Source organism: Dermacentor variabilis, unplaced genomic scaffold (genome assembly GCF_050947875.1).
Source record: "Dermacentor variabilis isolate Ectoservices unplaced genomic scaffold, ASM5094787v1 scaffold_14, whole genome shotgun sequence".
Taxonomy (NCBI): Eukaryota; Metazoa; Arthropoda; class Arachnida; order Ixodida; family Ixodidae; genus Dermacentor; species Dermacentor variabilis.
The window spans coordinates 2,355,450-2,383,419 of record NW_027460302.1 but is presented as its reverse complement, the minus strand read 5'-3'; the positions used below and the strand labels follow the sequence as shown (position 1 = coordinate 2,383,419).

At 46.5% G+C, this 27,970-nt stretch overlaps 1 protein-coding gene and 2 pseudogenes across 3 annotated transcripts in view; all 3 read right to left on the bottom strand.

The window, feature by feature from the left end:
* LOC142567706 (sphingosine-1-phosphate phosphatase 2-like) overlaps positions 1-27,970 on the bottom strand; it is a 216,321-nt gene that overhangs the window by 66,392 nt on the left and 121,959 nt on the right. The window contains exon 5 of one of the 3 annotated variants that reach the window (XM_075677877.1): positions 15,529-15,552. The exons of the other annotated variants lie outside the window; for them this stretch is intronic. Within the exon in view, the coding sequence (XP_075533992.1) occupies positions 15,544-15,552 (9 nt within the window). The 3' untranslated portion in view covers positions 15,529-15,543. Of the gene's footprint in view, positions 1-15,528; positions 15,553-27,970 lie in introns of those variants that run through there. 3 annotated transcript variants of the gene reach the window in all.
* Positions 1,322-15,048, bottom strand: LOC142567745 (uncharacterized; annotated as a pseudogene).
* Positions 17,441-18,686, bottom strand: LOC142567770 (uncharacterized; annotated as a pseudogene).

The following is a 27,970-nucleotide window of genomic DNA, read 5'->3' as shown; positions in this document are numbered from 1 at the left end:
CCATTGCCTCCTCTCCTTCTAACCGAGTACCATGAACTGTTACTATATACCACTGCTCTAGGCTTGTCTTATTACCCAAGGAGTTCAGATGTTGCCAGAATTTCCTTGCTGCCTGTTTATCTTTTTATTGCTTATTTCTGAAGCCATTGGGACCCTTTTTCCTTGATTTTCTCGTTGATTAAATAGGATGCTTCCCTTCTGCATTTTATGCAGTTAACCCATTTCCTCTCTACTTCTGCTTCTCCCTTACTTTTGGAATACCTGTGTTCCTTGGAGGCTTCCTCACGTTTCTTTACTGCCTTCTTAACCTCTTCATCCCAGCAGCTCTTGAGTTTTCGTATCCCTTGCCTTGTTTCCCTGACTCGCGCCTTACCAAGCTCACGCTCAAACAGTCTCATTAACTTTGGGTAAGTCCAATCAGTTTCAGTACCCTCTGATATTTCCTCTTCAATTTATTTGGCAGCTACTTCCACTTGGTCTTCTGAGTAATAAATCCCATCTGGCATTTCCTCACGCGTCGTTCATGCTTTAGTTTCCCTCTTAATACTCAACGTGATATGTTTGTGGTCGCTAACTATACTTCTGTAGCCCTGTTCATCTATAATCATGGCTCCTAATCTATCGTACATCCTATGTGACATTAACGCATAATCTATTGTCGAGTGTCGACCCCCTACATCCCATGTTGTGATCCCGTCACACTTTTCAGTAGAGTTACAACTAAGTTATGCCTCTCATACATATTCAGCAGCATGTTACCTATGGAGTCTGTGTACCCATCCATATCTTCAACATGCGCATTCATGTCTCCTAATATAATTATCTCACATTCTTTTCGTAGCTCATTGATGTCCGCTGCTATACAGTCCAACATTTTTTTTTGTTTTCCTCTTTAAGATTTGATCCTGTCCAAAGGTATACAAAGCCTAGAAGTGTTTCCGCCCCAGCTACTTTTCCTTTTAGCCATAAATGCTCCTTGCATTCCTGTTTGACCCCTTGCCAATTTGTACTTTTATGAATGATTGGTCCAATTCCCCTGCCCTTTCTGCTACCCTGCACACTGTTGCAGTATTCCCATGCATAATCAGGGTTACAGGGCGGTTGTTCCATGTCCCTAAGATGTGTCTCTACAAGCTCATCAACTATTAAGTTCTCCTGCCTTAGTCGCTCTTTGATGTCTCCCATTTTAGCCTATTTCTGCCACCTTGCATGTTAATGAACACTATGTCTGACATAATTTGGCTCTGGAGCTTATTCCTGTCGCCTCTCCTATAGTACCCATGTTTGCTTGTGTGTAGCTCCTGCCTCGAATCATCCACGCCTACACTGGTTCTTTCAGGGCTCTGGGTCCGCCTAAAAAAGCTGTTGCCTGGAGACCCATCCTGCCCCCGTTTGCCAGTGGCACCACTGTAGTGAATGCCATCCTGCACAAAAGGCCGGGAGCCGGCTCCATACACTTCCCTCTTGACCTCCATCACGCTGTACCCGAGTCGTCCGCTAAGACTCCTAATGACCCCATTGGCCTCAACCACCCTCCTTTCTACCTGGAAAGCCTGGCCCTGGACTTCTAGGATAGTGCATATGGTCACATGCACCCTCCCGGAGCCCTCTCTAAGCTTACTCAGCCCAGTCTCAATGTGCATCTCAAGGTCCTGGCTTCTCACCTGAAGCAGGTCATTGAGCCCAGCATGCATAATGACCAAGTTGTCGCTCTCCGTGCTGTCCCCTACCACTTCCCGCGCCTTGCTCATTGCTTCCGCCATGCCCTTTCCCGCTTGCACCTCCACCTGTACTCGCCCGTCCGCCTTCACTCTCGCCATCACGCCTTGTTCAGCCCTCCCCACGTTGGAGTCCATTATCACCAGGACCCTTCTGCGTATGAACCGTTCGCCTCCAGCCTGTGTCCGCTGCCCCTCTCTTCGCGCCCGCTGGCGCCCCTGTGACTGCAGCGTCGCCTCACTCGGGGCGTGTTGGGCTGCTTCGCTATAACTATGCCGATTCACCGTAGGCGAGCTGTCGACCGCTTGCTCTGGCTCCCTGTCTCCCTCTTCGCCTGTAGGGTCTACCCTACTTTCTGAGTTTTTGCCACCGCTTTGATGTCCTGACCCGACATTCTCCGCTGCCCGCGTCTCAAGCGCGTCTAGCCGCCTTTCCAGTTCGGCGCTCCTTTCTTTCTCTTCCTCAAGCTCGGCCACAGTCCTTATTACTGCGCAGCCTGGGCCGCCTCCACCTTGACGAAATTGTGAACTTTCGCCTGCAGTGCTACCCGGTTCTCCTGCTCCTCCCTCAGGTGGGCCTTAAGCTCTTCGAACTTAGCCGCCCAATTCCCTTCCAGTATTTGGACGGCTTCCCTGACACCCTCGCACGACCTGCACGTGAAGCTACACTCTAAGAACAGTTTACACCCTTTGGAGTGCCCCTTCTGCCTCACAATAATAATCGTCATCTGCCTTGATGCGTTTCCTTTCTTTAACGCTGCGAGCCCGATACTTTCCAGTAACGAACGGCACGCGCGTTATCAGCATGATAGCATTACCGACAGGAAATGCTATCATGCTGATAACGGCTATGTTTAACGCTAGAACGTTATCTAGTGAGGCGAGTCTAGCAGTGCTACTGAAGAAATTAGATGGCAGTAAATGGGATATAATAGGGCTCAGTGAAGTCAGGAGGCCAAAAGAAGCATATACAGTGCTAAAAAGCGGGCACGTCCTGTGCTACCGGGGCTTAGCGGAGAGACGAGAACTAGGAGTCGCATTCCTGATTAATAAGAATATAGCTGGTAACATACAGGAATTCTATAGCATTAACGAGAGGGTGGCAGGTCTTGTTGTGAAACTTAATAAGAGGAACAAAATGAAGGTTGTACAGGTCTACGCCCCTGCATCCAGTCATAATGACCAGGAAGTCGAAAGCTTCTATGAAGACGTGGAATCGGCGATGGGTAGAGTGAAAACAAAATACACTATACTAATGGGCGACTTTAATGCCAAGGTAGGCAAGAAGCAGGCTGGAGACAAGGCAGTGGGGGAATATGGCATAGGCACTAGGAATAGCAGGGGAGAGTTATTAGTAGAGTTTGCGGAACAGAATAATATGCGGATAATGAATACCTTCTTCCACAAGCGGCATAGCCGAAAGTGGACGTGGAGGAGACCGAACGGCGAGACTAGAAATTCAATAGACTTCATACTCTGCGCTAACCCTGGCGTCATAGAAGATGTGGACGTGCTCGGCAAGGTGCACTGCAGTGACCACAGGATGGTAAGAACTCGAATTAGCCTAGACCTGAGGAGGGAACCGAGTAAACTGGTACATAAGAAGCCCATCAATGAGTTAGCGGTAAGAGGGAAAATAGAGGAATTCCAGATCAAGCTACAGAACAGGTATTCGGCTTTAACTCAGGAAGAGGACCTTAGTGTTGAAGCAATGAACGACAATCTTGTGGGCATCATTAAGGAGTGTACAATGGAAGTCGGTGGCAACTCCGTTAGGCAGGATACCAGTAAACTATCGCAGGAGACAAAAGATCTGATCAAGAAACGCCAATGTATGAAAGCCTATAACCCTACAGCTAGAATAGAACTGGCAGAACTTTCGAAGTTAATCAACAAGCGTAAGACAACTGACATAAGGAAGTATAATATGGATAGAATTGAACATGCTCTCAGGAACGGAGGAAGCCTAAAAGCAGTGAAGAAGAAACTAGGAATTGGCAAGAATCAGATGTATGCGTTAAGAGACAAAGCCGGCAATATCATTACTAATATAGATGAGATAGTGCAAGTGGCTGAGGAGTTCTATAGAGATTTATACAGTACCAGTGGCACCCATGACGATAATGGAAGAGAAAATAGTCTAGAGGAATTCGAAATCTCACAGGTAACGCAGGAAGAAGTAAAGAAAGCCTTGGGAGATATGCAAAGGGGGAAGGCAGCTGGGGAGGATCAGGTAACAGCAGATTTGTTGAAGGATGGTGAACACATAGTTCTAGAGAAACTGGCCACCCTGTATACGCAATGCCTCATGACCTTGAGCGTACCGGAATGTTGGAAGAACGCTAATATAATCCTAATCCATAAGAAAGGGGACGCAAAGACTTGAAAAATTATAGACCGATCAGCTTACTGTCCGTTGCCTACAAACTATTTACTAAGGTAATCGCAAATAGAATCAGGAACACCTTAGACTTCTGTCAAGCAAAGGACCAGGCATCATTCCGTAAAGGCTACTCAACAATAGACCGTATTCACACTATTGATCAGGTGATACAGAAATGTGCGGAATATAACCAACCCTAATATATAGCTTTCATTGATTACGAGAAAGCGTTTGATTCTGTCGAAACCTCAGCAGTCATGGAGGCATTACGGAACCAGGGTGTAGACGCGCCGAATGTGAAAAAAAAAGGTCCAGATAACGCAGCGCAACAAAACACGGAGACCAACGCAAACCTGCCACGGTAAACCACGGTACGCAAACCACGGTACGAAACCTACGGAGCAACGCGTGTGAGCGCACAGAACCAAAACAGAGCCGCTATTGTGGCCCGAAAGGCGTGGCCGCTACGGCAAAGAAATAAAAAAAAACAGCAAAAAAGAGGAGCACCTACTACGTCACTTCCTCCACACTTTTCTCCTAGCGCGAGGAGGGGGTAGGGCCTCTCCTTAGTTTCCTTCCTCCATGATACTGGACGATCTGGGAACATAGAGTTTCCTACAAAAATTACTAGAGGGAACTCTGGCGCTGCACACGTTGTCCTACCAAGGGAATGATGGGAAATACATGGATTTGTCTGATCTTCGTGCTTGTGGATTCAGACGTTCTTGTGGCTTTGTACATTACGCTATATAAATCTTATTGTCGTATATTTCAGCGCAATCTATATTCTTCGAAGTGCAGAAGACGCCAGGAACGCGTACAATTGCTATTAATTGTAACGAGCATGTGCTGATGGGCTAGTTGGTTAAGCATGATTACAAAGACGGCGCCGAATAAAACAACACACGAAGAAGGGAGACACGAGACAAGCACGTAGGCGCCTACGTGCTTGTCTCGTGTCTCCCTTCTTCGTGTGTTGTTTTATTCGGCGCCGTCTTTGTAATCAAACTGTAACGATTGAGCTTGTCCAGGTGGCCAAATTGAAACGCGCCATGCGTCTCAAGGCGCTGGCATGCCCTTGATAAATTCATAAGGGCGTTTCATTCGCTCGTCGATACATGCGTCCGTTTGAATGGTTTGAATATCAGGCTTCTGTGCTAGAGTCCCTGTGTTCGAATCCTGCCGTCGGGCAATTTCAATGATGTTTATTTAATTATTTATTGCGCAATATGCTGTTGAAAGTGACGCATTTACAAAGCCGTTTGAAGGCAAAAGGACGAAGTTTAGGCAAATCCATGTACTTCCCATAATTCCCATGCTGGAGCGGTTGCAGCTCCCATAGACACTAGCGCCAGAGTTCCCTTTCGTAATTTTTGTAGGAAACTCTATGCCTGGGAATAGGCGATGCCTGCTTTAGTAAATGCCTGCCGCGTGAGCCGAGAAGCTGGTTCCTGCCCCTCTCCTCTTCACTCTTCCCCACTGGATGGATGGATGTTATGAGCGTCCCCTTTGGAACGGGGCGGTGGCTTGCGCCACCAAGCTCTTGCTACTATGCTGCCTAATATCCTACCTAGATTAACCAATGAAAAAAAAAACACTATGAACTACCACGTCCAAATTTTCTGATACCCTATTGCGAACTGTGCTTTTGTACGTCTCCGTCTTTTGTCGTTTCCCTACTTTTCTTCCACCAATCTTCCAATCGCCTCTTACTGATGTCTATTGCGGACCTGTTTGCTTTACCACTGCTCCCGCTGAACCCAAGGGCTTCAAGGAGGCCAGTGGTGCCTAAATCGACCGCTGGATAGACGTCTTCACATTCTAATAAAATATGCTCCGTCGTTTCCCTAGCTTTACCGCAGCAAGCACATGCTTCTTCTTCCTTCTTATATCTCGCTTTATAGGTGCGTGTTCTAAGGCATCCCGATCTCGCTTCGAAAAGTAATGAGCTTCCCTTTGAGTTATCATAAATGGTTTCTTTCCTAATTTCGTTTTTTCCCCTTAAGTAGTTACTCATGGCAGGTTTCTTTTCCATTGCCGCCACCCATGAGATTAATTCAGCCTCTCTGACTTTCCGCTTGACCTTCTTTGTTGCTGTGTTGCCCACCCCACAGGCCGCATACTTGCTGGTAAGCTTCCTAGTTCTTTTCCTCCACTGTGAATCAATGTTTTGCCTGTACAGATACCTGAACACTCTCCCAGCCCATTTACTTTCCTCCATATTCCTCAGCCGTTCTTCATACTCAATTTTACTGCGAGCTTCCCTCACTTCAAAACTAGTCCAGCCCATATCCCCTTGCACAGCTTCATTTGTAGTCTTCCCGTGAGCGCCCAATGCGAGGCGACCCACTGACCTTTGGTTTCCGTCGAGTCCTGATTGTACCCCTGATTTAAAGCAAACAACCGCATTTCCAAAAGTAAGTCCTGGAACCATTACCCCTTTCCACATACCTCGGAGGACCTCGTACCTATTGTATCCCCATAGCGCTCTGTGCTTCATTATGGCTGCATTTCTCTTCCCCTTGACTGTTATGGTTTTTTCCTTTGTTTCCATATATCTGTTGCCTTCGTTTATCCATATACCAAGGTATTTATATTCTGTTACCCGAGGTATTTCTTGGCCCTGTATCTCCACTGTCTGTTCACTGTTTTCATTGAATACAATAACACCTGATTTTCTAACACTAAATTTCAAACCTAAATTGTTGCCTTCCTGTCCACCGATATTAGCCAGACGTTGCAAATCACTTTGCTTGTTTGCGAGCAACACAATGTCGTCCGCATAAAATAAACCTGGGAGTTGCTGCTCTATTACTGTACCTGCCTGTTTGTATGAGAGATTAAACCCGATATTACTTCCTTCTAGCGCCCTCTCCATCCTCACCATGTACATCATAAACAGCAGCGGGGATACAGGGCACCCCTGCCTCAGTCCCTTGTTGATATGAACTTTCTCCGCGCTCCTCATCCCTTCCCATTCAACGCAAACAGTATTTTCTAGGTAAATCTCTCCCAAAAGCTGTATACAATCCTTACCTAAGCCTTCCCCTTCCAGAATATCCCACGAAATGCTGCGGTCTACGTTGTCATATGCTCCTGTAATGTCCAAAAAGGCCACATACAACGGTCTGCTTTCTGCTTTTGATATTTCAATACACTGAGTAAGAACAAACAAGTTATCATCCAAACGCCTACCTATTCTAAAGCCATTCTGAAGCTCTCCCAAAATGCCATTATTTTCGGCCCATGCTTGAAGCTTTAATTTGATTGCCTGCACTGCTAGCCTGTATATTACCGATGTAATGGTCAACGGTCTATACGAGTGAATTCTGTCTTTCTCCCCCTTACCTTTATAAATTAAATTCATTCTACTTTGTCGCCAACTGTCTGGTATTCGTCTATCTTTTAAAGTTTTTTCAACTGCTTTCACGAGAGCTTCCTTACTTTTTGGTCCCAGTTCATTTATCAGCCTAACGGGAACCTCGTCTAGCCCTGTGGCTGTGCGCTTTGGAAGAAAGCGGAAGAGAAAATTCCTGTTTAAATTTGTAAGCACTAGCTCCTTTCCCCCTTGGGTCTCTTTCATGCTCTTTTTTTCTTCAAATACAACCTCGTCCTTGCCTTTGAAAGATTCGGCTGTTACTTTTTGGATGTAATTTATTGCTGCTTCTCCTTCCAGTCTGTTTTCATCTTCGTCTAGGATATGTTGTTGTATTGTTGTTGACTTCCTGCCTAATAATTTTATGGGATTCCAAAATATTCTAGGTGCGGCCTTCTTTTTCTCACGTATTTCTGACAACCAACTTTCACTTTCACCTTTTAATTTTGCTTGCACCAGTATTTGTACCATAGACTTTTTCTCCCGGTATATTTCCCATTTACTGGTTACTTCATCCTGTGGCAACTGCGCCTTCTTTGCCTGCCTGTGCTCTCGAGATGCTTTCTGTCGTTCGGCGATCGCTTCTCGTATCTCCTTTTTCCACCAGCTTTTCGGTTTCTTTTTTCCTTTCCAATGAACATGTTTCTCTTTCCGTATTTCTGTCGTTACTACACTTAGAAGCTCACCATATTCCCACCCCTTACTTGGCGACTTGCCAATTTCTTCCTCAACTCTAGTGACTTTATTAGCTATTTGTTCAGCGTTCAAATTTGGACTGGCCATTTTGCTTTCGTTGCTCTCTTTCCCAACTACATATCCCATTTTCAAAATGATGCGTTTATGGTCACTCCCTATGCTGCTAAACCCTTCCTCATCGATGACCATTTCTCTCAACTTATCATGAATTCCTTTTGTCATCAGACAGTTGCCGGTTGCCCACTTCCCACGTGATCTGTCCTTCACACACCGGCCCTGTATTCACGATCACGAGGTTATGTTGCTCGCAAAGGTCTAGCATTGACTTCCCGTTATTGTCGGTATAGCCATCTAAATCCTGTATGTGGGCATTCATGTCACCTAATAGGACTATCTCAGCACCATTCCCGAAACCCCTAATATCAGCGCTTATGCATTCCACTAACTCTTTATTCTTCTCTGTGCAATTTATTCCGGTCCACAAATACGTAACTCCAAGCCAAGTTTCTTTCCCACTCATTGTACCTGATAACCAAAGATGCTCTTGACATTGTGAATTTACTCTTTTCCATTTGGCTCCCTGATGGATGAGCATTCCGACTCCCCCTCCCTTTCTTTCCGACTTAGTTCTGTTGCACCCTTCCCATACATAATTCTCAATAACTGGCGGCTCTTTTGAGTCTCTAAGGTGCGTTTCTGTAACCGCATACACCCCTATTTGTTCTCTATGTAACTGCTCCTCAATCTCTGCCCACTTTTCCTTTCTTCTGCTGCCCTGCATGTTTATGTAGCCTATTGCATGGCGAGCTCTTGTTCTTGCTTTCCTCCTTTTTCTGTTATCGACGGCGATGCTCTTCTGATGTTCCCCTAGGGGACCTTCTTTATTACTACCTACTCTGACCTCCTGAGCGCCCGCGGGCCCCCTAAAAAAGCAACAGCGCGACCCCCAAGTCGCCAGCCCACTTCTCGTGCTAGCCTGTAATTGAAGTGGATCCCATCTCGTTTAAAACCACCACAACTTCTCACTTCCCTGTTTACTTCGACAACCTCGAAGCCTTTCTCTCGGCTCATTTTCCATATTGCCCCATTGGCAGCCATTACGGCTCTTTGTACGTGACTGTCACGCACAGGCACCTCCGGCACCGTGCACACCACGATCTGCACCTGAGGGGATAGCTCGCGCAAGTCGTCCACCCCCTTCGCCAAGCGCTGGGCTAGTCCTGGCCCTTTCCTGTTCAGGACGTCATTTAGCCCGCCTGCTACTACGACAAGGTTGCGCACGTGGGCATTTTCCGTGAGCTTTTCTTTTGCTCGCTCCATGACAGAACCCAGTGTCTGCCCTGGAAATGTCCCTACCGCCACTCTTTTGTCGCCTTTCACCCTCTCCACAATTGCTTTTGAGCACCCAGCCATGTTTGAGTCGCCAGCGATAATCACCCTTTCACTCTCTCCTACCTCTCCCTGCTTCCCGGCTTCCTGTGGCTGCAGCGTCGCCTCACTCGGGGCGTGTTGCGCTGCTTCGCTATAGCTACGCCGATTCACCGGCGGCGAGCTGGCGACCGCTTGCGTTGGCTCCCTGCCTCCCACTTCGCCCTCGCTTTGGTGTCCTGACCCGTCATTATCCGCTGCCCGAGTCCCAAGAGCGTCGAGCCGCCTTTGCAGTTCGGCGCTCCTTTCTTTCGCCTCCCCAAGCTCGGCCACAGTCCTCACCAACTGCGCGGCCTGGGCCGCCTCCACCTTGACGAAATTTTCAACCTTCGCCTGCAGTGCTACCCGCTTCTCCTGCTCCTCCCTCAGGTTTGCCTTAAGCTCTTCAAACTTAGCCGCCCAATTCCCTTCCAGTTTTTGGACGGCTTCCCTGACGCCCTCGCACGACCTGCACGTGAAGCTAGACCCCACCGCGTCTGCTAAATTCTGGAATTTAGTCTCGTCGAGGAAGCACCAGCGCAGGCACTCATCGCACTGCACTTGCTGCCCGTCCCCCGCGCCCTTCACGTTTTTCGATTTCATCGCTAGGCCTACGTCCCTAGGCCCAACGAGCAAGTTCGCCAAATCACTCACGCAAACCCGACCTCGACCGCTATCCCGAACAAAAACAAAGAATTATCACTCCCTACTCCATGTAAGAATCCGAAGAGCTAGCTGAAAGAACTACCCCTTAGGCCTAACGGGGGAGCCGCCAGACCTAGACAAAGCCGGTACGTTTCCTACTCCTACCAAAAATTCAAAATTTGCACCCCTACTACATGCAAAAGAAAACACTTCAAAACACTAGCTAATAAAGATAAAAGAGTACTTAGCTACGAACGAAGTCGCTGAAGCCTCGTCCACAGGAGCGTCCGCGAGCCACGACCAACCACTGCTCACACTCAAACACAATTGCGCTAATTACGGCGCCTCTAGCGGAAAATGTTCAAACTCGAGTCGGCTGCGAGCGCTAGCTGCGCTGGCCGCTACAAACCTAAATAACGCAGACCTGCCTCCGAGATTTTAACGGCGTCTTTTGCGATTCCGGAGGCTGGACTCGTGGTCTCTCGTCAAGCCATTGGTCGAGCGCGCGCCAGCCTAGTAATCGTCACTTCCTCCGCAACAGGAAGTGGGTCGGCTGCGAGCGCCGTCTCTCCGCGACTACCCTGAACTACGGGAACCTCCGCTCCAATGAGAAGGCTAGCGACGCGGCAGGCATCTAGTAAAGGAGGCATTGGAATAGGATACTCGAACGAGACGGAGATGAAGCTCCCCGTTTCGGAAGCGTGTTTCTATTTGCTCACAAGCCCAGCGCTCGATAGGTGCGCCGCCCGCATGTACGACATTTCTAGCTACTTTTTCGCCGAAGCGCCATGGCACGCTTCCTAGATCCTTCTATGTATTTGGTTTTGCGTCTCTGGCTGTGCCAGGGCACGCGGTGTGTTCGGGCCAGCCCGAATTCGCAAAGTTTGGCGGTGTAGGTAAATTTTAATTCTGAATGCTTAAGCATTTGTATGCTTACCCAAAGAGAAAACCGTCCCTTCGTCCGTCCCGTATTAAGACGACCGCTTTCGAGATAGCGCCCGCAGTCGCGAACGAATTTGCCTTTGCGCTGCCTTCCGCTTCAATGGCAACGAAACAGTGCTGGCGGTGCTCTCCGTTAACGCCTCATTCCGCAACTTTGGCGAATCGCTTTGAAGCGGGCGCGCGTCTCTTCAAGACAATGTAAGCGGCAACAACACAGCGCGCGAGGCTATGAGCTTTTGGCACTGTTTTATGGGCATCGCAGATCGCTTTCAAGCTGCGGCCTAACCGGCATTGCCATAAGAAGCCGCCGCCTGAGTACTTTCATGGTTCTATAATATAGAATTTTAGTGCGTCCAGTGTTCCGGCAAGTGCGGGCGGTTTACCGGGGGAACAAGGGCATAAAGTGAGCGGCCAGATTGGTGGCGCCGCCTGTTGGCGCAAAGCTCAACCACACAAACACGGAGCCAATTGCTATATTCTGCTTAGCTGCTGGTGTAAATTTTGGACAGCGGCGTAATCGTGTGGACAATTACGCCACTGCCGAAAGTTTGCACCGGCAGCGAAGCAGAATATAGCAGCTTACTGCAATTTTAGCTCTGTGTCTGTCTGGTTGAGTTCTACGCCACCAAGGCGGCTGCACTGCTCCGGCCGCTCACGTTGCCCCCGCCCATCCAGCAATCACCCCAAACCATCCCCGTTTGCCGCAATAGCGGACACGCTAAATGTCTCCAATGGTTTCACGCGGATGAATAAGGCGCTGAAGAGCGATAACGGCTTATATAATGATCTAAACCGTCATCAGCGCACCTCGGGCCTCCACCTGCAGTACTTTGCTTGCGTCATCAATGCTCCTTACGCCGCCGTCGGCACCAGTTCGTGTCGCCACTGAGCTGTCGTTAGTAATGGCCTAATCAAGTTACGTAACATTGGTAATGACACCGGGCTGCGCGGAGATGAGCTAGTGGCATAATACTTACGCTGCTTATAAATACGCATAGTCTGACTCCCAGAGGAGCTTCTGCGTGATTTTTTTCTTGTTCCTGGACGTGTAATATGCATTGTCTATGGCGCCAGCGCCTTGCTATTGTTTCTGCTGGAAGAGATATAGTGATGTCAAAAAGGAAAGGAAGCTTGAGCGCAGCGATGACGTGGTGCGAGAAACCCTCCATGCCCACGATTATCCCAGCTTTTGTAGATCGAAGCGCCTCGCACACCACGACCTACTTCTTATCACATCCCTTTATACCCTTATCCAAATCGAAAAATTTCCTCCAGTGTTGCGTCAGCTTCCGCAAGAACCTCTTATTTCGAAACAGCCTATGCAGCTTGTTTTGAAAAACATTTTCTTTCAGCGACAGCTGGGTTACAGTGAACTAGTACTCTAATACACTGTAGCTGGGTGAGCAGATTTAAAGCCCCTCCATCCACGTTTCCGCCGACTAGGTGCGCGCCCAGGCGTAACATCTCCCTAGTCCCACCAAGTACCTACAAGGATATAGAAGAAAGGGGGTGAACGGAGGGGCCCGACATTTATAAGTCATATCATGAGAAGCCAACAAACACTGACACCAAGGACAACATAGGGGAAATTACTTGTTCTTAATACGTGAAATGAAGTAATGATAAATTAATGGAATTTAAAGTGGATGAAAAAACAACTTGCCGCAGGTGGGAACCGAACCCACAACCTTCGGATTTCGCGTGCGATGCTCTACCAATTGAGCTACCGCGGCGGCGTTTCCCACCCACTTTCTTTGGTATTTATGTGTACTAGTAGAACCCTGGGAGTGTTAGCCTGCACCACCGCTCACAGACCTTAGCGGCGGACATGGAAAGTCCTTTTTGCCGCCGGCGTCACGAGAACATTATCTTTTTGGGTGAAGGCAACTGGTCATGGTCAGACAGACGCTCGTCGTCCCATGACCAAAAATGAATCCTTTTTAATGTACAGTCGTGAAATGTATACAGCCAGAACGGTCACATGGCTTGTGTGAGAACTGGGGTGCTATTCTCGACACGCATGGCGGCTGCACGGCCGCCATTATCCACCACGTTTACTCTCTGATTGGCTGTGGAGAGCTCACGTGCCTTGAAATTTGTGCCGGGAAACGGAAGTTTAGCGTAATGTCATTTTGCGTTTTCATCAAGATGACGAAACCTGACGTGGAGCTGCAAATTTTATGGACTAATAAATTTTTTTGGTCCTTGGCAGAAATATTGTGATGTTAGCGCTTCAAAAAGAATGTGAGCGGTAGCGAGCAGAAGCCAGTGCAATGCATCTGCAATTGCGCGAATATGTGGTGGCGATCCAAGATATGCGCCATGCCAGCTTGCTGATTGGCTGAAGGAATATCTCATGAGGAGCGTCACAGGAAGGGCTGTTTCGTAAACGTCATTTTGACGATGCGTGACGTTGCGCTTGGCCACCATTGCTGAGATTTTCCGCCATAATTTTTGCTGCGACGAGCCGCACGAATTATGCTAATGGGCAACCATATGCAATGGCAGCCGAGAGGAATGCGTATCGCCGCATATTCCCCGTCGTTTGGTACCACAAAAATCTTTTGTCCATAACGCGTGCTCATAGTATTTGCATCACTCTCGGGTGGTGTTGGCATTTGTGTTTGGGGCCATCATTTTTTAAAAGAACGCGTTTAAACGAAATAATATTGGTTGAACATAGCAAACTTTCGGCAATGTTGTCCACTTTTCACTGCTGCATTTGTATTGTAATCAAGATTAATGCCTTTTCGCACAATCAAAAGTTATGACAACGGCCTCTTTCTAATTTATAAAAAGAAATGTACGCAAGACGGCGCCTTGAAGTTTCCTCCCTCGGTGCGAGTAACCAGCGAAATGAACAAGAGATGGCAGCGCCGGCGCTTGCGTCGCTCTAGTGGATATCTCTGGCGCGCGCAACGCTATCGGTGATATTCGGCCGTTTCTCAGCCAGCCAAGTCGGGCTGAGTCACTTGCGTTTCACGAGGTAGCGATAACGTGGCCTAGAACGTGCGCGCATCACCACTGGTAGGTCGCGTATGTTGTCTCAAGCAAGAAAACAAGCGCGTTGGCGCCAACATGCGATGACTCGGTCCATTTTCCGGGGACACGCATCCCAGCTATTGAAGCAGACGATGGCTTGTACGCAGCAGACGACGGAAGCGAGAAACGTTTTCGACAGAATAATTATACGCTTTGAGATAGCTGCTTCATTTTTACTGCGGAGGAAAACTGTTTCGCTTTACCGATAACGCTACATTCAGTGCCTTCCTTTCAGTTTCTTAGGCGAAACGTCAAGTTGGCGTCCCGTTACGTAAGCAAAACGGGGCCACCAGCGCCATTTTGTTTGCGTCGCACCCACGTCATGCATCGAAGAAAATGGCGGAATGTCCAGAATAGCGCCCCTGGTAAAAGGAAATGAAAGCATAGCGCTTATCTCAGCGCATGTCTGTGGCTCCGGCACACACAGGGCGTATCGGGATGACGTCACATCTTCCCCGTTTTACAAGCACTCTGTGCCAACCAAGAAACGAAAGCACTTTACAAATCAGTCGTCAATGCAGAGTCTTTTCGGCGCTCGTACGACGCGCCCATATCGCGTCGTTCTTTGCACTGGTCTGGAAGTTTAATTCAGTGGAAAGGTCTCTTGGGTGTCGGACGATTGCTTAGCCACGATGTCGGCGTCCTCGGTCGTGTCTGTTGGCAGGCTGCCTTGTTGAGGCTGTTCGGCCGGGACGGGACTGGTTTCTCCTCCGTTTGGGAGCAGGAACAGATGGCGTCTGTTTCTGCGTACGGTCCCCCCTGCAGTCTGGACCCAGTAGGATCTTGGTGTTGAGGAAGGAAGAAGGACTGTGCCCTCGGCGCATCTGTCTCTCAGCCATACTTGGCTGCCTGCGGATAAACTGGGAAGAGGTCTCGCAGCATGACGTCTGTCAAAATTCATCTTTTGTTTCTGTCTGCATTTTTCGTCCTGCTTTTTCCAAGAAACGTTTACCACTCGCGGTTTTAAAGCGGATGGCACGCATGGCACTCGTGAGCGTAAGCGACGGCTCATTAGCAGTTGCGCTGGACTATAGCTGGTTGGGCCCGGTGTGTTTCTATAATTTAGCAAGGCAATGTAAGGGTCTGGCGGTTTATTCAGTAGTCTTTTGAGAGTCCCTACCATGCGCTCAGCTTCCCTGTTAGCTTGCGGGTAATGAGGGCTCGTTGTGACATGCTTGAAGCCGTATTTTCTTGCAAAACCAATGAAAGCAAATGAGACTAACTGTGGTCCGTTGTCTGATATTACCGTTTTCGGTATCCCATGCCTGGCGAAGATGCTTTTCAGGTGCTGAATGACCACCTGTGACGATGTTCCTTGATCCAGTAGGGCCAGCTCAGGATACCTGGAATGGTAGTCAACAAAAACAAGATAGACAGCTCCTTTCATCTCAAACAAATCAATTCCGATTTTCTCCCATGGAAGCTCCGTTGTTTCACATGGGATCATCGGTTCGGGAAATTGGGTGCGCTCTGCAGCACAAATTTGGCAGTTGGCTACGGTTGTTGCAATTTCCTGGCTAATTCCCGGTCACCAGACTGATTCCTTGGCGTTTGCGCGGCAGCGGGCAATACCTTGATGCCCTTCGTGGATTCTCTGAAGCATTTCTTTCCGCATAGATCTTGGGATTACTAGTCTGGCGTCCTTTAGAAGCAACTGCTTGCAAACCGTGATGTTGCCACGATGCGCCCAGAATGGTTTGAGAACTTGCGGCAGCCGATCCTTTGCGGGCCAACCTTGCATGCAAGCTTCGAGCAACGATGCGCACTCGGGATGCGTTGCCTGCTCTGAGCGTATGCAGTCGAGCATCTCATCTGAGAGCTCATATCGAACGACTCCATCCACGTGAGCCGAGACGTCAGCTTCAGACAATTCCCCGATAGACAGTCCCGTGTTTATGCCTCTGGCTCGAGAAAGAGTGTCCGCTGTAGCGATGGTTTTAGCCGGGAAGTGCGTGAGCGTGAACGAGTACCGCATAAGACGCATTCTGAATCTTTGGATTCTTGGTGGAAGAGAATCGAGAGGATCGCGACCCAGTAGCGGAAGGAGGGGCTTGTGGTCTGTCTCAAATAAAAACGTGAGGCCTCTCAGAAATTCGTCGAAGCGTTCGGCTGCCCGGGTCAAAGCCAACGCTTCCTTTTCGATTTGTGAATACCTCTGCTCTGTTTTCGTGAGCGATCTGGAGGCATATGCTACTGGACGTCTTTCGCCAGAAGGCTGACCCTGGAGTAGTACGGCGCCAAGTCCTTGCGAAGACGCGTCTGCCGAAACGATTGTCGAGTACATGGGGTTGTACCTTGCCAGGCATCTGTTAGAGCTGAGAGTAGTCTTGAGCTTCTCAAAAGCTTACTCTTGTTGAGTTCCCCCAATACCAGTCGCTGTCTTTGTAGAGGAGGCTGCGTAAAGGCGCAGATATAGACGCAGCATCAGGAAGAAACCTTGCGAGGTGGTTCATCATGCCTAATAAGGAACGACGCTCAGCGACGTTTTGGGGTCGAGGTAACTCCTTGATTGCTCTGATCTTCTCAGGATCTGGGCGCACACCATTGGCGTCAAAGATCATGCCCAGAAATACTACTTGCTCAACAGCGAAACAACATTTTTCCTTGTTAAGGGTTACTCCTGTTTGTTCCAGTCGGTCGAGCACGTTACGAAGGCGGTTGTCATGTTCCACTTTGTTCTTGCCGTACACCAGAATGTCGTCCATATAGTTCAGTACGCCATCTAGGCCTTCGACGACCTGCGAGAACTTTCTTTGAAAAAATTCTGGTGCGGATGTGATCCCGAACGGCAACCTGTGGTAGCAGTACCGCCCATACGGCGTTATAAAAGTGGTGAGCTTTTGACACTCTTCGGAAAGCTTTATCTGGTAGAATCCAGAATTCGCGTCCAGTATAAAAAAGACCTTGGCTTCCTGGAAGCTTCCCATAACTTGCTCTACCGTTGGTAGCTGATGACGCTCGCGTCTGACAAATTGGTTCAATTCAGTTAAGTCGACGCATATCCTTACTGCTCCAGACGGCTTCATTACGGGTACAATAGGAGCGCACCATTCTGTCGGTTCTTCGACCTTTTGTATCATTCCTTCTCGCTCTAGCCTGTCCAGTTCTTGCTTGACTTTTTCCTTCATGGAAATAGGAATCCGTCTGGGTGTAGACAGGGCATACGGTGTTACATTCGGAACGAGACGTATGGTATGTTCTCCAGATATGTAACCCGTGCCTTGGAATACCTCAGGATACCTGCTTACGATGTCGTCAGCAGTTCCTAAGTCATCTAGGAAGAGAACGATTCCTAGGGCTTTGATAGCTGGTGGTCCTAACAAGGGTGTGCGCAAGTTATGCACAACGTAAATGGTCTGCTTCGAACGGTTGTCTTTCCAAGCTACTTCAGCGTCAAACTTTCCGATCGTACGAATGCTTGCATTATTCGGTCCTTTAAGATCACCTGCTTTGTCCAGAGAACGCGGAAGTAAAGGAAAATTTTTGCCCGACGACTGTCACTTCGGCTCCCGTATCTACTTTCATGCCGAGCTAATGGTCGTTTATCAGAACCCTGACGAAGTGCTCAGATGGCGTGTTCGCCGATTGCTTGACCGTGCCAAGAAATTTATCAGGTTCGGCAATGTCGTCAAGATTCCCGTCTGCTTGCCTCTTTTTTCGGCACGCCTTTTCGAAGTGGCCCAACTTTCGGCAAAACCTGCATCTTTCTTGTTTCGCTGGACAACTGCTTCTCGAATGAAATGGTCCGGCGCAGAAACTGCAGAACTTTCCACGGTAAGCTGGTTTGTGACCGCGTGTAAACTTTTTGCTCTTTCCAGGGGTTTTTTCGGGCTTTACTGCGGCGACGCAAGCTTCTGGGATAGTGCCTTCGTGCTCTTTTAGCTCGGCTTGCTGTTTCTTTACAGTTTCGCTTGTACGCGCTTTTGCCAACGCAGTGCTCTGCGTGAGATTAGGATCCATCTGTAGTTCTTCCGAGAGAAGCTGGTCCCGTAGTCCTACTACGAAGCGGTCTCTTATTAGGCGTTCCTTCATTTCATTGAACTCGCATATGTCTGCTAGCCTGTTAAGCTCAGTTGCAAACTGGTCTACTGTTTCTCCCAGCTGTTGGCGGCGTAGATTAAAGCGAGCACTCTCGTAGACTGTATTCTTGGTATGGACGAAATAACCCTTAAATTTTGACTTTACGAGGTCGAAATCCTCCATTTCTTCGTCTTTGACGTTCAGCGACCGAAGAATCTCCCGTGACTTTCTGCCCATTGTATAGAGAAGAGTCTTTACTTGTACTTCGTCTGGTTTCTCATGTAGTCCGGATGCGAATCTCGTCCATCCAGGCGGGCCAGTCTGCAGCGTTCTGGAAGTCAAAAGGCCTAGGAGGCTTGATTCCTGCCATGCTGAAGCGTTGCTTGACGGATGTCACCGGAAGGACTTGCTCTTGTGGAAGCAGGCGCTCGTTCGCTTGTTGACGGGCTGCTGCAGCGCTACATCGTAGCCAGCTTTGAGGTAGCCACTTCTGACACCATGTCAGACAGACAGACAGACGCTCGTCGTCCCATGACCAAGAATGAATCCTTTTTAATGTACAGTCGTGAAATATATACAGCCAGAACGGTCACATGAATTGTGTGAGAACTGGTAAAAATGAAAGCATAGCGCTTATCTCAGCGCGTGTCTGTGGCTCCGGCACACACAGGGCGTATCGGGATGACGTCACAGTCATAAACCCACATATGCTACCTGAAGGCATCAATGTTGCCGGATTCGAGACCCTAGTTATATAATAAGCGAGAATACTAAACCATTAATTTGTCATGTACCTTCACACTGGGTAGCGCCGAGCGATCGCTTCTAACAAACACAGAAATGAGTCTTCGCAGCGCGTGTGGCCATTAATTGGCTCCCACCACAGCCATGTGAAGTGCGACTCCAGCAGCGGTGCAATTACCCTGCAGCCGGCTGTGGCGCTTCACTTTCTGCCAATAACTTTCTATTTTTTGCGTCTTTTTTTGCGATGCACCGCTGATGCACCGATGCACCAGACTGATGCACCGATAAGTGCAGAGTCTGCCACAGGGAGACAGCAGATTACATGCACATCTTGAAGGACTGGATAAAAAATCCAGAAGAAGCAAGCTCAAGAACGATCCCACCACGGCTCGAGGCAGCCGCGAAGAGCTACGATCACGACCAACAGCTCTTGGCCATCCAACAGGTCCTCTGGGCGCTCGAAAGGCAGGGACCTAGCGAGGCGGCAACAGCGAGCGGAGACCCGGGTCGAGTAACGGCAACCTCAAGGATGACGTAGGCCGTCATCGGGGCGTGCGAGCGCCCAACTGCAGGCACAAATAAAGTTTGTTCCAATCCAGTCCAATCACAAGAACCGTACCCTGATGATAAATTTTTTGAATTGCAGTTTCCATAGCAGGAAACGATTGAAAACTTAAGAATAAAGTATTTGTATCGAAAAAGCTCTACAAGCACTAACAGTATGCATACAAACATTATCTACGCTAAGAGATCAAGACAAACGTCTACAGCAAAATTTGTGGGTAACAATATGTTAGATATAAAACCAGTTCGGCAGCGGTGCGCATCTATTGTAGAAATTAAAACACCTGGTTGCTTTTTTGCAGCTCCTAGCAGGTGTGGCCCTGCTATGCCAAGCATTGCAAGAGTATCAACCAATGCTGTCGCCATCAAAGTTGCTGCACTGTGCATGGACTCCTGCACGACAAAGCCTGCGTTCAGGCTCAGGCTTTCCACACAGAAGCAGACTATAATAAAGACAGGCAAGCCTGGACAGCTTTCAGTTCAACAGTTGGGTGCATCGATACTACAAATTAAATACTTGTGTGCTTTATGCAGGTGAGAGCCACTTTCTGTTAATAGAGATTACCACATTGAATGCATACTGCTGCCGAACGCTGCAACACTAGTTCATTATTGTTCAGTGTATTATGATTGAATCTTTTGGCGAAATTTCAAGACGTTTATGGTATGCTGGCTTCTGATCTTGTCTCCAACATGGCTAAGGATATGAAGGACTTAGGGAAGGCCACTGATGATGTCTGACGTGAGCTAAGGCTTGACAATAAATCTTTAAAAGAGAGTTTAAAGTATTGTAATGATACATGTGATGATGTGAATGAGATCAAAAATGAGTTAAAAGAACCCCAGAAAGAAATGCAGACATTGTCAAAGAAGAATGAAGAACTCGCCACAGAGAATCGCAGATGGAATGCAAAGATTGAAGAGTTGGAACAATATCAGAGGTCCAACAACTTAGAAATAAAAGGTGTGCGCAATGCAGGGGATGCTGTAGATTTATTTATTTATTTTATTTCGTACCTATTGCTAGCCTTAACGAAGGCTTTGGCAGGAAAGGGTACATTCATAAACGGGAAAATACATCATTCACACAGGGTTCAACGATAATCGTTTACAAGAGGCCTTGGCTTTGGTTTAAAAACAAGCTTATTCATACACACGTACAGCGATATAGACAATGCACATTCTTGGTGACAATAGAAGACAATGTAAAAACCACATTTCATCATGTAGCAACAAAGATATGGTTAGACAGCTTAGACAAAAAGAATCGAGGGTTTTACAATCGACAACCTCTTGTGGTAACATATTCCATTCTCTGATAGGTTGTGGGAAGTATGAATATCTGAAGGTGTCATTGTGAAACCTATGCTCAGATGATTGTTTATTGTGTTTCGTTCTTAAAATTCTAGCGTTAGAGTGTACTAAAAACTCCTTTTTGTCTATTTTTAGGGGATTGCTCTGGAGAATAAACAGGAAATTAGTCGGAGATATCTAGCACGATCGCTAATTTTTGGGAGTCCGGCTGAGCGTAGAAGTTCAGTTGGGGAATCATGACAACGCTATTTATTATAAATGAATCTGGCTGCTTTTCTTTGTACGTTCTCTAACTTCGCTATGGCACATTTAGTGTACGGAAACCAGCATATGGCGCCGTATTCTATAACGGAGCGAATGAGCGACGTGTACGCGAGTAATTTGGTGTTGGGTGAAGCGTATCTGAGGGACCGTTTGAGGGAAAAAAGCGCTGAGAGTGATTTTTTTGCCACGTATGACACGTATTTGTTCCATTTTAGATCGGAAGAAATAGTGATACCTAAATGCTTGTATTCTTCTACCCTTTGTAGTTCTCTTTGCTGAATTTGGTATGGAAAGGTTAGTGGTGCTTTCTTTCTCGTGACTGTCATGCAGACAGTTTTTTTCTGCATTTAGCGTCATCTGCCAGTCCTGACACCATTTTGATATATTTTTAAGGGCGTCATTCAAAACAACCTGATCATCCTTGGTCTGCATTGGTTTATAAATAATGCAGTCATCTGCAAACATGCGTACCGTTGCGTCAATGCCATTTGGTACGTCGTTGATAAAAAGAAGGAAGAGAATGGGAGCTAAAACTGGTGCCCTGAGGCATACCGGATAAAACTTCAACATAGTCTGAGGATTGCCCTTCAAAATGAACGAATTGTTGACTTCGTTACAAATATGCTTTAAACCATTTTGTAAGAATACCGTGTCCCAGAATCCCTTGCAGCTTATGGATAAGTTTTGGATGCGATACCCGATCAAAAGCTTTTGATAGGTCTAGAAAAATTATGTCTACCTGTCCTCGCTTATCGATTATTAATGCTAGGTCATGAATAGTCTCTATCAATTGAGTTGTTGTAGACAAACCACTCCTAAATCCATGTTGGTTAGGGTTAATTAGAGAATGACTTTTAACAAAAGTTACGATGTGTTTTAATATTAAATGCTCAAAAATTTTCCCCGCTGTACAAGTGAGTGAAATAGGACGGAAGTTTGAAGGATTTGTAGCATGACCCGATTTATGTTTCTGAATAATTTTTGCAATTTTCCATTCCTGAGGAACCTCAGAAGTTTGCAATGATTTTGTAAAAATTAGCAACAAGTATTTGGAAACCCATTCAGCGTACCTTCTGAGAAAAGTATTTGGAATGTTGTCTGGGCCGCTGGATGTTCTTATATCAAGATTAAGTAATAAAGAAAGAATTCCCCCTTCCGTTATATTTAGCTCACATGGTACTTCGCCTATGTCACTTGTCTGTGCGCCCTTGTCTGGGATAGTGTAATTGTCCACTGTGAAAACTGATCGGAAAAATTTATTAAATTGGGTAGCCTTGGTTAAGGCTTCTGTTGGCAATAAGTTGCTCTTCTTCGGAACCCTAGATTTGAGATAGTGGCAAAATTTATGAGGGGATTTTTTAATGAAGTTATTTAAGGTTTCACTAAGTACTATTGTTTAGCCGTTTTTGCTGCTATCTTTAACGCGTGAGAAAGTTCGCTAATTTTTCTTGTACATTTGAAGAAAAAAATTATTTTGTAGTTTACTGAGCCTTGCAATTCTGCGTTTTAAATGTATAATCTCTCTTGATATCCATGGGTTCGTTTTGCGTAGTTTTTGTTTTCTTGGGAATGAATTTTCTGAGACAGTGTTCAACATTGGCCCTGAAGAGTACCCATAGGTTATCAGTTGACATGCTTCCATATGGTTGCTTTGTGATCTGCAATGCCATTGACTGTTTCCCAAGAGATTGTGTTATCGGGAATATTGTCGCATAAGAAGGTGAGGTCTAATATATTGCTGGTTTTCGTACTTACACGTGTTGGTGTATGTATAATCTGCTTGAGGCTAAAGTTAAAGGCAATTTCCAGCAGTGCTTCTGCGCAGGACGGATCGGCAGTTCCGCCGTCAAGCGTTGCCCAGTCTATTGAGGGTAGGTTACAGTCACCCGTGAGTATAATTTTATGAGTATCCTGAAGGTAACGTTGCATGTAATCAGCCAGTGCATGAAGCATACTGCAATCGGCGTTTGGGGGCCAGTACATAGTTCCGACGAAGAATACACTGAGTATGTATAATAGGTGCTACTTAGAGAATTGGCAACATCTTGAATAAGTTGACTGTTGATTCTTATACTGACGTGCGCCATCGCGTTTCCACTTTCAGTGGTTCAGAAAAGAACACTATGCTCAAATTCATTCATTGTTCAAAGCACGATAGAGTCCTGCAAAAATGCAAGAAACAGAAGTTGCATACTAAGGACCTGGACTACACAGGTGATGGCACCCCAGTATATGTAAACAAGCATTTAACCAGCACAAAAAAAAATGATTTGCGAGTTTCGCGATTGTGCAAAAGAAAAAAAGCAGGCTGGAGGTTAGTTCGAACCGCTGGAGGCAAGGCGTTCGCACGAAGTAATGAAGCAGAAGTTCTTGAAATTACGAACATGACCGACATTGAAATGATTCACTAGATCATCTAATAATACAAATATTTTAAGTATCTATGACAGAAAATGTAGACACTGACTTTGTTGCTATGACTGTCATGGATTTAATAGCCAATACAAGAATAACGAGCATTCTTCAATGGAGCGTTTGAACATAGAAAGTATGTATAAAGAACAAAGTAAGAACTTTGGTAATTTGGTGCTGTAGTTTACCAGGAAACTCATCACTGTGGCCTAGCAGCTATGGTGTTGCACTGTTAAGCCAAAGGTTTCGGGATGAAATCTCGGCCACGGCGGTCACAATTAGATGGGGGCAAAATACAAAAACGCCCCTGTATTGGGCTGAACATAGGTAGATATGTTCAGCCTAACACACCAATGAGATCAATAGTGCTGACCCCAAAGACAGAAACTGAGATTGATCAGATAGTTAAAGGACTACAAAACAATGCTGCCGCAAGAGATGATGGCATAAAAACACTACCCATTATATGTGTGCCTGAAATTATTAGCCCAGTATTATCTGCTGATTAATAAGATGTTTGTGTCGGGTGATTTTCCTGACAAATTAAAAGTTACGAAAGTTACTCCTGTGTTCAAGGGTGGTGATTAGTCTAACATGATCAATTACAGGCTGATTTCAGTCCTCTCTGTGTTTTCTAAAGTATTTGAGCACAACATAAATGATAGAATAACCCATTTCTTTGAAAAGCATCAACTGGTAACCTCTGCAAATATGGTTTTGAAAGAAAAAAAGTCTGCAGAAGTAGAATTGGTGAATAGTCTAAGTGCAAACGAAACCAAGTATAAACAGTGTGTCTATAAAGTCATGGTGCACTTTTGACCTGTCACAGGAAACCAACGAAACAAGATAGAAATGTAAAATCTCCAAATAAAAGGAAAACTCTCCAAGCTAGTCTTGCTTAAGGTGTAATTGTCGAGCACACGCACACAGAGATCTTTTAGCGCTCCTTAGGTAGCTCGCCTGCATAGCCTCTACAGACTCGTCACTTACCAATGGCCTACCAGAACGGGGTTTGCCCAGCAAACTGCCGGTATCCTTCACCTGCTTATCCCATCGATTAATGTTATTCCTATGTGGTGGCGCTTCGTTGTACACACGACGATATTCACGTTGCACTTCGGTCATGGATTCGAATTTAGCAAGCCAAAGAACACGCTGAACTTTCCTCTAGCTATTGGTAGTACGTACATAGGATACAAGAGCTCATCCCAACGTGATTAAAAGCGACCCTATCTTACGTCCTTGTACCTCTAAACTAGGTTAAGGCATATTAGTATGGGGTATGACAACTTTGACAACCTAAAGCAAACTACAGTAGAATCTTGATAAACGAAAATCGCTTAAACAGAACTGCCTCTTAAATGAAGCACCATCCTCATGGTTGGTTGGTTTTGTATTCATGCAATTATATTCAGCTTTGTCTCTCAGTAAATGGAACTCCTAATAAACGGAACCAATTTCCTTGGTCCCTTGAGGTTTCATTTAAAGAGAGTCCACTCTAATTACCTTGCAGAAAAAATCTTACGCATATTTGATTGTTACCGTGCAGATAGAAGTTATTTAAGAACACAGTCATTATTTATAAAATACTGCATGCCAGAAGCTGACAAGATATATTACTTGAAACTACTATGGCACATACATAAAAATCAGGTAGATGATCTAACAACTAACACACCTGCTTTATATGTACCGTATTTACTCGATTGTAACTAGTTTTTTTCATGATTTTCATTGCTTGGACTTGACCCTCGTGTTACATTTGAATAACAGCAAAATTCACAATTTTAAAACAAATATCCTAACTTTTGCGGTTTTTAGCATTATGTTGGCAGCCTGTACCTTTACGTCTTGATCTAATCTATAGACAAGTCTACCCTAGTCAAAATTAGTCTTTTGTTGGAATCCACACTTTTTTCTGTACTTGTGACTGGTGTTACAGTTACGTTGCTGCAGTACCCTGTGGTCTATTGCACTTCGACTCCGCTTATTTGTGACGTTATGGCAATGAGGTGAATTCGATATGATGCCCGCTTCAAGAGACGAGCAATTTCGATAGTCGAGAAGGAGGGAAACTCCGCCTTGGCTCGACATCAACGATTTGCGAATGGCAGGACCAGCGGGAGGCCCTCTTTAAATGTGAGGCCGGTCGGAACGGCTCTGTGGACCTCGTAGCAGCCTGGTACTGTCCCCCAATGAAATGGTTGTGCAGCCTCTTAAGAAATAGTCTCAAACAAGCTCGAAGATGACGCGGATCACTTCTGCATTTTCGCAAAGGCAGCTCGTCCTGGCACTGTGCCCCTCGAAGTGTTCTTGGCAACAAGCTTGGCACAGCACCAAAAACCCTTGTCGAGGAAGCTTTCTATGTATTGCACAAAGGTGAAACTATTTCCAATAGGGATTGCCCAAGCATACTGCCCAAGGAAAGCTGTCTAGACCTCAGACGACGACAATAAGCAAAGAGAACTTGTTTCCGAATTGTGATTTATTGAATAACGGTATGATATCTTCCGTTCATCTTGCGTTACATATGCGGTTCATTTCTTTTATTTCACGTGACTGGAAAGTAGACCCTCACGTTACAATTGTGGCGAGCTGCATTTGAGTAAATATGGTAACATGGAATCCCAAGCGTAAGATGCCTGCTATCAGAAAGGATTATAGCCACCAAACTCTCTTATCACACAAAAAAATGTTAAACATAATGAATGCAAAGATTGCTTATTCTTATTCCTTCATTTAATTCTAAAGTGAATGTAGGAGGTACCTCTTAACAAACATGTTGGCATTTTCACTTGTCTAATTTTCTTGAACTTAATAATTTTGCTGTTTCGATGACCTGTTCAGCGTTCTTCACATAAGAGCATGCTACAATAAAATCTCTTAAATTCGACACCCAATAATTCAGAAATTCGGACGGCTGTATTGGTCCCGGCCAAAGTGCATGTTAGTCTATGGGACCAAACATTCATTAATTCGTCAGAATTCGGACAAATGCTGACGGCTGCCGCTACACAAAAGTGTGGTAACGCAGCGCTGGTACCACTGGAGTGAAACCGAAACCTTAGAGCCATCGCCATTGTCATCAATTAGTGGGGGTGAAGACGGAGCCGGGACGGACGGATGCCGACAGCTAAGTTCTATTTCTATTTCTAATTGCAGCGGCGAGAAATCTGAATGAAGATAGGGCCAGCATAGAAACGTAGGTTGCACAGAATTGGAGCACTGCGAAGCCAGGCGAACACTTAGCCAAAGTAGGGCGATAAAGTAGGTCGTGGCCAACACATAACAGTTAGGACTAAAAGTTTAATAGTTAGGGCTAAAAGTCTTTTTTTTTCTTTTTTTTCCCTGGTTATTGGTTTGGTTATTTTACTAGCTCTCTTTATTCTTCCAGAGATTTCCAGTGGTCTTTATTATCAATAATCTTTTTCCTCGCTTTTACACTGTTAAATAACAGTAGGACAAGAGAATTCATGGGACGGGCGGCTAGAAAAGCCAAGGAGGAAGGCGGGCACCTCGTCCAGTGTGAGAGGTGTGAACGATGGTGTTATTTGGATGAAACGGCATTCAAAACCGTGGCGGAGGCGGAAGGGAACGGCTTCCTGTGCACGCTGTGTAAAGTGATTGAGAATTTGGAGAAGCAGCTAAAGAGTGAAATGGCGAGGACAAACGAGGAACTCGAGAAAGAAAAAACGAAATGCACAGAGTTTGAGGAAAGGGTCGAGAGGGAGTGGACCTCCAGAATGGAGGCTGTAGAGCGGAAATGGAGTGAGGAGCGAGAGAAAGGGCAGCTATTGGAAAAACAATTGAAAGAGATGAGAGAGAGAAAAGCTGAGAGAAAGGCACAGCAGGAATTGAAGGAAAAGGAAGCGGGAGGATCACCCAATGGAGCAGAATGGGGGGCGGACACGTTAACGTGGGGACCGCGGGAGACACAGATACAGAGGGATGAGACGAGAGGAAGCAGAGAAGGCGGGTAGGCAGGAAAGACCCAGCCGACAGAGACAGGAGGGGGGCAAGATTTGCTTGAAGACAGAAAGGTCTGGGTCGTTGGAAGCTCCAACGTATCGCGAATGCAATCAGCACTCCTCAGAACAGTGCAGTATGACAGACGGGTGAAGGTCGAATGCATGCCGGGGGCTCGATTCGAAGCTGTGGCGGAGAGAGCCAAAAACAAACTGAATGAAAACAGAGAGGGGAAAAACCTGGTAATTTTGCACGATGGGGTGAATGACTTCCTGCAGAATAGGGGGCGAATGCTGGGCAGACAGATTCAAGAGGGAGTGGCGAAATTAAGGGCGACCTCTGAGGCGGTGCACATTTCCCTGTGTACCGTCCCAGAGGTCAGGGGACAGGGCCCTTTCATTGAAGAACAGGTAGTGGCGGCCAATGTAATGATTAGGGAGTTGGGGCGAGCCCTCCGGTGTGATGTGGTGGAGGTGA